General features: G+C 35.7%; 1 protein-coding gene across 2 annotated transcripts in view; it reads right to left on the bottom strand.

Annotated features, from left to right (window-relative positions):
- LOC138697593 (aldo-keto reductase family 1 member B1-like) overlaps positions 1 to 12135 on the bottom strand; it is a 31796-nt gene extending 19661 nt beyond the window's left edge. The window contains exons 1-3 of one of the 2 annotated variants that reach the window (XM_069822981.1): positions 11958 to 12135; positions 7096 to 7278; positions 4856 to 5026 (exon numbers count right to left, since the gene is read on the bottom strand). In XM_069822981.1, the coding sequence (XP_069679082.1) occupies positions 4856 to 5026; positions 7096 to 7164 (240 nt within the window). In that variant the 5' untranslated portion in view covers positions 7165 to 7278; positions 11958 to 12135. Of the gene's footprint in view, positions 1 to 4855; positions 5027 to 7095; positions 7279 to 8139; positions 8542 to 11957 lie in introns of those variants that run through there. The other variant, XM_069822972.1, reaches the window with a different exon arrangement.
- Positions 12136 to 12780: the final 645 nt, after the last annotated feature.

Genomic DNA, 12780 nt, shown 5'->3' with positions numbered 1-12780 from the left:
ATACTCACAAAGAAACAAAAATAACTCAAAGTTTTCCAAAATTGGCTTCTGGTTACTGAGTTTTATAAAATGATTGCGGTATATAACTGTCTGAATTAATATGGCAATAAGACAGTTTATTGAAATGCTGTTGTTGTTTTCTAATGCCAGACGTTTGACAATAAAGTCATTTGACCTCTTGCACTCCAATATTTTTCAAAAATATTATCATGGTCAGCCAATGAAGCACAGATTTTGAGGTGTTCCGAATCCATATCTTGGTTTGAGTTGCACAATGGGCAGTTAGGGGACTGATATATTCCAATTCTATGCAGGTGTTTGTCCAAACAGTCATGGCCTGTTGCCAATCTAAATGCAGCTACAGACGATTTTCGTGGTAAATCGGGAATTAACTGTGGATTTTGATGCAGGGAGTTCCATTTTTTCCCTTGGGATTGAGTTATCAAATTTTGTTTGTTGAAGTCTAAGTATGTAGATTTAATAAATCTCTTCACAGAGTAATACGTAGATTTAGTAACAGGTCTGTGAGTAGCAGTGCTGCCCTTCTTTGCTAAAGCATCCGCATTCTCGTTACCCAGGATTCCACAATGGGATGGTATCCATTGGAATACAATTCTTTTATTGTGTGTTATTAATTGAAAGAGCATTTTTAGTTATTTCTACTGTTTGAGATGAAGTTGTGTGTCTAGAGCATACCTGCACAAACAGCGCTCAACGATCGCGAGCGCTCCTTCGGAGCGGGAGAGCTGTGTTTACCGCTCGCCGAATCGGAGAGGAAGATACGTCAGAATGACATAGACTTGCTATAGGTAGAGGAGAGGGAAATGACCACCACTCAGTTATCTAGTGGAGTGCACTGCGTATTCTCAGTAACTGTTTCACGTTGCTTACCTACTGCTACAGTACGGTATGGAGGAATCTAAAAGATGGAAAAGTGTGATCAGGCAAATTCTTTCAATGTTGCATGGGAAAATGCTTATTTTTTCATAGCTGCTGGAGTAAATACTCAGTGCTTTATCTGTCACAACATTTTGAAAGGTAGAAAGAAACGTAACATAATGCGTCATTACGAGTCCAGACATAAAGATACTAAAGATATTAATCTTCAACAATTTAAATATCTCTCCTCAGGGAAAAGGCCAGCTCAGTATTGATATGTTGAATAAATTACGGGATTTCAGTCGTAAACTTACACTTTTCGTAAGTCAGTTTCGGGAAGGTAATATGGCTTACTTTCGAACGATAGAAACTGCTCGTGATGAAGCCATGTTAAACGATTATGTACAAATATTAATTGAAATTCAAAATGAATTTAATTCTAGGTTCCAAGATCTTGTCTTAAGGTCCACATCTGTGGAGTAACGATTAACGCGTCTAGCCGCGAAACCAGGTGGCCAGGGTTCGATTCCCGGTCGGGATAAGTTACCTGGTTGAGGTTTTTCCGGAGTTTTCCCTCAACCCAGTATGAGCAAACGCTGAGTAACTTTCGGTGTTGGACTCCGGACTCATTTCACCGGCATTATCACCTTCTTCTGATTTAGCGTCGTAAAATAACTACTAAAAAATCTTGTCTTAACTGGAAAGAAGTTTAAAGTTATCATAATAAATTCCTTCAACACCAGTTGAAACAGTGCCATATAAGTTACAGGTGGGCCTGGTTGGCGTAGTTGGTATAGCGCTGGCCTTCTATGCCCGAGGTTGCGGGTTCGATTCCGGGCCAGGTCGATTGCATTTAAGTGTGCTCATATAACCTCGGCAGTTGCGAGCGTCGTTAATAAAACACAACATTTAATGATTTACAGCTCGGACTTATTGATCTTCAATGTGGCCTAAGGGCTAAAGATCGTTTGAATAATACTACTAGTCTGGTTGAGTTTTACAAGACTAAACATTAGGAATAATATCTCGACTACACAGGCTGGCTGTGAAAATGATTGTTATGTTTGGCTCAACATTTATATTTCTGAGCAACTGTTTTCTATGATCAACATTAATAAAGGCAGGCATCGAACATCTGTAACTGATGTTTCATTACGATCAGTAGGCTACTGTTACTTTCAGCTGCCAACAGCATAAAACCTCGTTTTCATGTACTGATAAATAAAAATATAAGAAAATGATATTGTACATTTAAGTAGGTTATAAAATTTCTATTATTTCTGTAAAATAAATATTTCTCTATTAATTAATAAGTCCAAGATAGTTTTGCAAAGACTGAACGGGAATTCATTTCATGAACCTCGTATATTGTACGAGATCACCCCTTCTTCCAGTCCACCCTATACAGAGCGCAGCTAATATCTGCATTCCGCTCGTGAGCTGTGAGCCGGCTCGGAGAGCGCAAACTTTGCGCAGGCCTGGTCTAGAGACTATCGATAGAATAGCTGCTTTGGAGCCTGACAATATAACTGCATTCTTAAATTTATTGATGTGGCATAGAAGATTCCTGAGACTTTCGCTTATTGCAATGATTTCTCCATCAAAACTTGTTGTTCCATATCCAATAGATCCATAAAGTGAGAAGAGACAGCACGTAACACCTGCACCGGCACCTTGTAACCGATTATTAAAATGTACAAAATTAAATATGTTTTCTATTGACACACCATTAGACTTATTAAATGTAAAGAAATTTTTAAATATGCATTAATCAAAAAAGAGCCTATTCAATCTCCAATACTTCTATAGTACTGAGACTGTACACCTCCCTTTTTGAAGGGCACCAAATGACAAAATATAATACTTATGACGAATTCTTACTGTTAAAGGCCCACCATCTTCACACAGTAACAATATGCCTACTTTTTTTTTCACTTGAGATACAAGCATGCTGGACTGATAAACATTGTATCTTTAGACCTTCAATCTGTTTGTCGCTCCTAAGATCACTGCTATGGGTTAATCAAACTCTGTAGTGTAAAATACAGTGAATTTTCAGTCATTTGCGACTTTTAGCATTTGAATTCCATTCCATGATAAGAGTCTTCGATTTCATAGACAGTAATATTGATTCCATTTTCCACAAAACATTGTTTAAAATATTGGAATTCATTATACGAGTCATTTAATTATTTTGTTTTATATGTTGTTCCAGACTTCTTTGGACATTGTACTATGCCAGTGGTGCATAAGGACCGTTTTTAAAACTATCTTTATTTGTTTTCTGTGTAAAAATGTATAGAATCTCCCGCATTTTATGTGTACAACAATAAAATATTTTATTGGAAATATAATTCTATACCTCATTACAACCGCTTTGAAGTAACAGTATATCTTCGTTGTTTTTATCATGGGTCTCTGAAGTTTACACTTGGAAGTTGTCTTTGGTTTATCAGCCTTACTACAACATGGTGTATTAACAGAACATTCTCCATAAGCCAAAATAATTTATTAGTAAACCCCTACTTTGGAAGACAAGTTTACACGACACTTTATTGTCATATCAGCATACACACAACATTGAACAATGCACAGAAAGGAAAACCTTAGTGGGGAAAAAGTGGGAAACAACTGTAAACAGTAATTCATTATGTAATAAAAGCATAGAAACTCCAGCTACTACATACAACAGATGTAATCATTTTCGCATAATATGCAAATAGTAGGACTGTAGTAACTGACATACGACAGTCTTCGTATTCGTAAAGTTGAACATTATAAAAGTGAGAGCTGTTGTATGAGTCTTGCAGACTTTGTCCTTGAACTTAGAGATACGACAGTTCTGCTGTTTGATAGAGGTTTAAATAGAGATTATGAAACTGCCTGTAACTCAAAATTCAATTTTTGGGAGTTACAACAGTATATGATATATTTAAGAATGCTCGTATTAACTCTTAAGAAACAAAATGGAAAATTTTGCCCTCAGGTTTAGTTATAATAAGATAATGGAGTAACTGTAATTTTAATACGGTAAGAGAAACGAAAGTATTAAAAGAGGAACTAAGTTACTATAGTGAGTTTATTTCCAAAATTTGCACAAGCTCTGATTTCTCTGAAGGGGACATCCAGCTGAGATATTGCTAAATGGTCGCTACAGAGAGTAAACCATTTTTGAGGAATGATATCAAGCTAAAATTGTACGTCTGATTCCAGAAATTATGTATTCTGTGGCTGGAAATATAATTTTAGACTAAAGCTTTATAATTAACAATTCATGTTTTGATTTTCAGAAAATGTTAATATTATTGAATATATTGCGTATCGTACAGTTAGTGAACACATATTTGTGCAATTGACAAATTGAAATAATGCATATAAAATAAACAACAGAGACACAAAAGACAATCAAATTGTATCAGAAACACTTAACAACATTAACATTAAAAACTCATTAATATCATAAAAGGGTTTGTTGATCAGACACAACTCTGTTAACCCTTAAGTCGTCGCGAGGGATGTTGTGAACACCCCAGTCAGATATTACGGAGCTCGTAACTTCATATTTTGTAAGTCTGTACTTTTGAAACTTTCAGTACCTTTATTGGAATTGGTAAGTCAATAATAACCGTAAACATTTTTGAAATCGGAATTCGCATATTCGAGATAATAACGGTTTAAGTGGGTAGGATGGTTTTAGCGCGACTGCTTAAGGGTTAAAAGACTTTCTTTCAAGATAGAAAACATATGTTGGAAATTTATTTGCAATTTTTAAAGACATAACAAAATAATTATTCATTGTTTTGGTTAGTCTACATTTAGGTAAGTCAAAAAAGGTCACAGTTTCTGGTGTTGTATAGGTGAACATCATTGATAAATTGATGTCATAAGATTGCACATTTTAACATTATTTATTTTATTCAAAGCTTTATAACTCAAGATATATTTTGAGTGAATTACTGTAAGGGAAAATCGCTACCTTGCTCGTGATGAAAAGGTCCTCCCTCTTAACAACTCCCTCGGCAATCTTCGCCCTGATGGCTTCTCCAATTTCTGCTTCGTTTTCATAGAACATAGCTCCATCAATGTGACGGAATCCGACATCAATGGCGTCCTTGACTACAGCTGCTACTTCACCTGGCTTACCAGCCTGCAGAAAATCAGATAGGTCAAATAGGGCTAATATGATGCAGACTTTGAAATGTATCAAAGACTCAGTTTGAAAAGTTTAAAACTGTGATTATGTAAGTTCATTTTGTGGTCTTTAAGCAGCAATATTGAACAAAATTTAAAAACCATTATCAGCCTGTTAAACATATTTAAAGAAAGTCAGTTTTGTTTCTTGGAAAAACTTTGACGTGATGCTCGGTTACTTTTGTTATTGTTCTTGAATGAATAAATTTAAAATTTTCTTTACTCAGACTAGTGTCACCTTCAACACCTATTCTGTAAAGAAAAGCTGTGAATGTTAATGAGTCCAGGAGTAATTAGTGTATGAATAACAAGGGCTATTATGATACACTTGTTATAGCTATTATGATATGTAAGAAGGGCTATTATGATATTGTGTTTACTATGAAAGAAATGAACGAAGTTCATCGATTGTCTAACTTAAAGCAATTTATTACCTCTTGAGGGATATTTCATAATATCTCAGCTCTTGAGGAATGTTTTAACTCAGATGTTAGCACTTACAGTACTTACTTATAAATGGCTTTTAAGGAACCCGCAGGGTTCACTGCCGTCCTCACATAAGCCCGCCATCGGTCCCTATCCTGTGCAAGATTAATCCAGTTTCTAACATCATATCCCACCTCCATCAAATCCATTTTCATATTATCCTCCCATCTACGTCTCAGCATCGAATCCACCCAGACCACCTATCGGATTTCGACAATTATCGTACAATGAGCTGTTATAATTGTAAATGCCAAGCGAAGACACAATTGTGGTGTCGTTTTAGCTAGTAGAAGATTTAAAGTGATGCTTACCTGATTTTTAAAACTTCTACAATTTTCATCCGAAATTTATGAATTTTAAACTACAATACTATCATCTGTACAAAATTTGGTGTCATTTGGGCTAATAGTTTTTAAATTCTGTTTTTTAAATATTTTTATATTGACTTCACTAAAAGGCTCCTTGCGGCAAAGGTTTCAAAATTTTTAGTTCATATTTGCTCAAAAGATTGAAAGCAGTTATGGGAATAAAAATTAATTAGCTCCTTGAGTTCAGTCTAAATAGGGAGTCACCATACATTTTTAAATTTCATTAATATACTTCTACAGCATACTTTAATCTATGTACAATATGGAACTTAATATTAATATTTCATACATATGCTAATTAAATTATAGTTATTAACATTTAAATGACCTCAGTGAAAAGTTTCAAACCAATATAACAACTGTTGTGCAAGAATGTTTTTTATTCAATAAACTGCTTAAAATTTTAAAGCCGGGAAAACAACATTAATAAAAGGAAACATTTCTATGAACTCACTCACGCAATGTATCTTTGGCCACATAAGACTATATTGTATGGTACCTTAGAATGGTGAAGATTTTGGATTAAAACTGGGTTCGTTTCTATGGCGACAGGGAGCATTTTGTAATTTTTAATTTTTTTCTATTACAATATATAAAAGTCATGTAACTCAGTTTGAAGGGATCTCAAATATGGAATTAAACTATATTATGAAACTAGAAAGTTGAAATATAATTACGAACATAAAAACAAGGAAAGGGGATTTTCGTAATTTTTCGCCAGTTTCCTCTTGAGCAGTAACACTCTTGATATTTCAACCTTTCACGATTATTGGATAATGAATAGTTTGATTAATATTTGCAACGGATTAAGAAGTAATATCTCCGACGTTTCGGATATGTTGACCAGCTACAGTTTCAATCCCATTGATGGAACCTGTCTTACCGAAACAGCGAAGATATTGAATCTAAACCTAGGTTCCTTTTTCTCACATTTCGTGATTTATTTAGTTTCTTTTTTCATGCCTTTAGTATGCTGTAGTGACTTTAGGGTAATTTTTTCGAGTGCTCATTTCCCTTGCCATAATTCTTCCTCCACTGGTTCTCTGTGCAATCTTACAATTCATCAAATGACTTTAATTAATTTAAACAGTTACTAATATTGAAACCATTTGCTTTCAGGTACGTGAAATCTGCTGACCAATGACCAGAAGAAAATACCAGACGCTCTCACCTCGTAAGTACCGCATCCTAGCACAGGAAAGTCGCGATTGTTGTTAAACTTCACTGTCGGAATCACCATGTTGAGGCGCTGAAGCGACCGCGTCCTCACGCTGACCCAGTTCTTCCACCACTGATAGAAAGCGTCTGGCTGTACCAAGATGATTGCCAATATAATTCCAAGGTCTGGGCTACTCTGTAACAGAAGGATATTACACGCATGTGTGGCCAGGTGCCAAACTTAAGCTATTCAACACTAGTTCGTTCCATTTCAACATATGAAAATGGAAGTTGCTGCTAGAGTCATTTAATAGATGTTAATAGCTCATTACTAGAGACGAGGATTCCATGCAAATGCATATTTTTATAGGAACATAGGACATAGCTCAAACTTAGTACTTATTAATTTCATTACTTTTCTGTTCCAAATATGTTCCCGTGCATATTTGCATATTTTGCTTTTTTCGGGGATAAAAACATCCATATTTAAGCAATTTTTTTTCTTAATCATGCATATAATATACATTATATTCAGTTTAAATGCATGCTTTAATGGTTTTGAGTGCACACCTCAGTTCCTCGATTTTTATGTCCCTCATTGTACTTCAGGAATCAGGATAGAAGAAGGAAAAGAAAAAAAAAACTAAATGATAGAAAAGGTTCATTCAAGTTTAAACCCATAACTTCTTGCAATGTAGAGAAGTCATTCTCTGCTTACAAAAACATATTGACTGAGAAGCTTAGAAACCTCACAGAGATCAATTTAGAAATGTTGTTAGTTGTTAACTGTGGGAGGGGGGGAAGTGCATATTTTAATGTATTTTTCGCTTGATCGTGCATGTTTCATAGTTTGATAGTGCATGAATGCACGCATATTTTGGGATTTTATAGTGAATGAAATTCTCGTCTTACATTGTGTCTGGAATTCGACATATAGATTCTTTCACATCCTTTAGTTTGTAATCTAGCTTCACCTAAAAATAAAAATTATAGAATTATACAAATGCAATAGAAAGTAATGTTTCCAGTGCTATTTCACTATTGTCAAATATCATACCTGAAAGAATGTGTTGTCCGTAGTCACAATGATGATACCTTCCGAAATGTCATTTAATATTGTATTGAGACGTAAACTGCAAATATTTGGAACAAATGAGGCACTTTACTTGGTTATTCTCTTTGACAAAAATATTGCAATTCCCATGATTCCTGAAATAAATATCAGAACGTCTTTGGATAAGCCATTGAAAATTACAGTAACTCACAAGGCCGCCGCCACTGCGAATGAACTAATTGAATGAATGTCATATTAAGGGACGGGCAGCTAGCAAGTCCTTTCCGCTCAAGTCAAGGAGGCGGGGTGCTTATGCCACTAACACGTACGAGTTACGGTTGAACTTAGCTGCTCTATGCATACTCAATAATGGCAAACTTCGCTCTTCTAAAAACTGGAGAAATATGTAGTCGGACATCACATTATAATGCTGAGACTGGGTTGGAACATGATTCCTGTAGAATAGCCCTTGGCGTAAAGGAGAAGTTGAACGGAAGCAGAGGTCTGCATCGGACGTTTTCGCTCGAGCGCCAAGTAGTTTATAGCATAATCCGATAGGTAGCGCACATGCATGATGGGTAAAATTGTCGCGAGCGATAAATCCTTGAAGCGTATAAGCCGAGCGTTAGGCATTCGTTCTTGTTACTGGCAAGAAGTACACTGTAAAAAATGGAGAGCGAGCTAAAAGATGTAGTGAAGTTGAAACTACTCAACAAGGAATACAAGTTAAGTACTAAATAAGGTATGAAGAATGATGTGTGGGACACATTCTTACTTGTGATACTTAGTGTATCAATCTTTGCATCTGTAACAGTTGTGCAGCATGATTATTCGTTTTATTATATTTTCTGTGACATTATCTCGTACTAATATTCTTATTAATTTACTGCTGTATCAATAATATTTTGTAAAACGTTTCTACATTGTCGCAGTATATAGGCGGGACACTATGTATGGACCTATCATATTATATATGTGGTAAATCAAATATTGAATAATTATTAATTAGCAATAATAACTGTATATGGAAGTTTTTCATACTATTTTATTTATAACTCCATCTTACTGTTTTGGTATGCTCCATTAGACGTTTGTCATAAACGCAGAAAATAAAGCCTTATTTTTACGATGTGAGCGAAACATATTTGTACTGTATCTTATCTGTCGCCTTCCATACAAGATAAGACATGTCGGTGAGATGACCTTGTACTGTGCTTCTATTTATTACGAGCGTATCACGACAGACCTTGTCTCACTCGAGGGTTCGACATTCGACCAAGTTCAAGCGAGCGATTTAACTCCAATGCAGCACTCTGAACGGAACGCCTTAAAACATACTCTTAGTAAAGCATTGTGCATCAGTGGTGGATTTAGGCACCCAGCGAGAGCCGAAAGATAGTAAAAGCTATTATGTCTGCATTATGCAATCCGTCACTGAGCTATACTTACCATCCTGTCTATTCGTGTCAGCCGAGGAAGGTGGAGTGGGTAATTAAGGGGTAGTCTGCATTGCAGTGACTCAATTGAGGTATTAGTGCCCAGGCCTGCATAGAATATATTTTAAATTATGAACAGTCTGCTAGATTTCAATCACTCACATTACTTGGTCAGAATTACTCAGTACAAAAATTATTTTGAAGTAAAATGTATGCTAAAAAGATATTACAAAATATAATACATTATGGAATGAAATAAAAAAAATCCTACAATTTCTAGTGTTTTGAAAAGTATATAATGGCTGTTTTGGTGTAAAATTACCGAGTATAATACGAGGGCTATTCATAAAGTAACTTCCGTTTATTTTTTTTACAAACTTGTGAATGACGTTAGAGAATTGGGTTACAATACGTTTGAAAGTATACACTCTAATTTATTTTTCCACATAGTTTCCAGTCACATTGAGACATTTGTCGTAGCGTTTGACGAGTTTTGAAATTCCGCAATCGTAGAATTCGGCCGCCTGCGACTGAAGCCAACCTACGACGCTGGTTTTCAACTCTTCGTCATCGTCAAAGCGCTTCGAGCCAAGCCACGTCTTCATGTGCATGAAGAGATGGTAATCGCTAGGCGCAAAATGTGATGCTTTTCTCGATCAGATTGTGACAGGAGCTGAGACTTGGGTGCGGTATGTGAATGCAGAAACAAAGCTTCAATCAATGCAGTGGGGCCATACTCACTCGCCGAAAAAAACCCACAAAGTGTCGCCAAACACTTTCCACGACGAAACTAATGGCAACTGTCTTCTGGGACACAAAAGGAATTTTACTAGTGGAGTTCTTGGAGAGGAATGCCACAATTAACGCTGAGCGTTACTGTAACACACTAACAAACTTGAAAAGGGCCATTCAAAACAAACGTAGTGATATGTTGAACCCTGGGATGATTTTCCTTCATGACAACGCCCGGCCGCATACAGCACGTCGTACTGCGACCAAACTGCAAGAGTTCAACTGGAAAGTATTGGATCATCCTCCCTGTAGCCCAGATTTTGCGCCTAGCGATTACCATCTCTTCATGCACATGAAGACGTGGCTTGGCTCGAAGCGCTTTGACGATGACGAAGAGTTGAAAACCAGCGTCGTAGGTTGGCTTCAGTCGCAGGCGGCCGAATTCTACGATTGCGGAATTTCAAAGCTCGTCAAACGCTACGACAAGTGTCTCAATGTGACTGGAATCTATGTGGAAAAATAAATTAGAGTGTATACTTTCAAACGTATTGTAAACCAATCCTGTAACGTCATTCACAGGTTTGTGAAAAATAAATGGAAGTTACTTTATGAATATCCCTCGTATATAACACAAGGCTTTGGAGATACCAAATCTTAAAAAAAAAAAAAAAAAAAAAAAAAAAAAAAAAAAAAAAAAAAAAAAAAAAAAGCAAATAGTTATGCAGATTAAGCAACGAATCACATATAATTTGAAGACTAAAGTTTTCGAGAACACTAAGTTTCAGTTCAAATCTTTTCGACATATTCACTGTAAATCTTGTGATTGCACCCCGAGTACAAAAAAAGACCCAAGACTTTCCAGTTATCAATGCTATATTTTTTCTCCATATATAGTCACAAAATGATCACAGTGTTGATTCTTTTCTTTATCAACCTGTAGAATTTCATCTGAAGAATTCTCAAACCGTATTGTGGGATGTAAAAAGGTAACCCTTATTTTTATCTCATTCAATGACCACAATGTCTGTTTTTTTAATACCATCCAGTGGTAGAAGTACAGGTCACCTCTTCATAGACTTCATACATTTAAGTGTCTCTGAAGCAATTGGCAATGTAACTCCTCATTCTTTGGTGCCTGTTATTCCGTAGAAGTTTTCCTAAATATTAATAATGGCTACTACTGAATTTGAACAGGAAAGTTTGACTGCTATAACGGAGATAGTGATAAGAATTGAATATCTTTTTTCTCAGTATTAGAAGTAATGCGATATAAATTTCATATCGGTATAGTATAATTTACAAAATGCTTGCATTGAAGAATACTACTTTATCATACTAAAATATTTCATATTAATGCTATTAACATCTATTATCATTATTGCAAAATGTTTTTCATCCATTGCCTTTCATGAATTCGCGAAGTTCGGTTCCCCTTTACTTTGCTTGTTGATAGAAATTACAGTGTTGTTGTTTAGTCAACTCTCCAAAGACAGGTCTGAACCTCACAAGTGATACCAACAAGGCACCACTTATGAGGCAACTAGGCCTGGAGTTAATGGGTAGGGTGGCCAGTTCCTTTCACAATCCATTGTATAAATCGCCGATTATATACATATTACTCTAAACAGACATGCAGTGAGTATGAAACCTTACCACATGTGCTTGGGAGTTGCCCACAGGGAGAAGTACTCAGAATAAAACGTCACAACACCATACGTTCTATGATCGCAGATGCACTTCGATCCAAAAATCTAGACGTTCACGAGGAAGTTCATTGTATTGCTGATGGTGGAAGCAATCGTAGGATCGATATCATAGCTATAAATAGAAATAAACAGACAGCCGAAATAATTGATACTTCAATCAGATTTGAAATCCACTCAACCATCTGAAGTGAACGAAGAGAAAAAGAAAATCTACGAGCCCACGATTCAGTACCTATCGGCGAAATACAACATAGAAAAAATCACAGTTACCGGTCTCTTCTTCGGAGCGAGAGGCACCATTCCGAAAGCCTTTGTAAAGTGGAGGGAAAAATACAAGCTGACGAGAGATCTTCAAGATGCCATCCTCACCACCATAATAAAATTTTCTTTAGCGTTATTTCGTCAGCATCTTTATGATGTACATTCCATTTAAATTATATTTGGTTCTATTTTTTTTCTTATGTCTTAATCAATTTTGTCTGAAACCTGTTTATATAATTTTTCATTTTAAATTTTATTGTGAGCTATTCTGTGTCGCAGGACGTTTAAAAATATTGGTCAGACCAATAAATTAATTAACAATAAATTGTTCTTCTCTGACACATATCGTCAAGTAAGATTTACCGCCTGATAATTAGATGTACATATCAGCCAGAACCTCAATCATAGGTAAAATGACATTATACATCAATAAATAATTATTCTACTTAAATGTGGTTGCAAAATAGTGCATTGTTATGACAGTATTTTGAAAATTGGCGTATTAAGCT

This window comes from Periplaneta americana, chromosome 1 (genome assembly GCF_040183065.1).
Source record: "Periplaneta americana isolate PAMFEO1 chromosome 1, P.americana_PAMFEO1_priV1, whole genome shotgun sequence".
Lineage (NCBI taxonomy): Eukaryota > Metazoa > Arthropoda > Insecta > Blattodea > Blattidae > Periplaneta > Periplaneta americana.
Note: the sequence above shows the minus strand (reverse complement) of the source record. Positions and strands in the feature narration are given on the sequence as shown.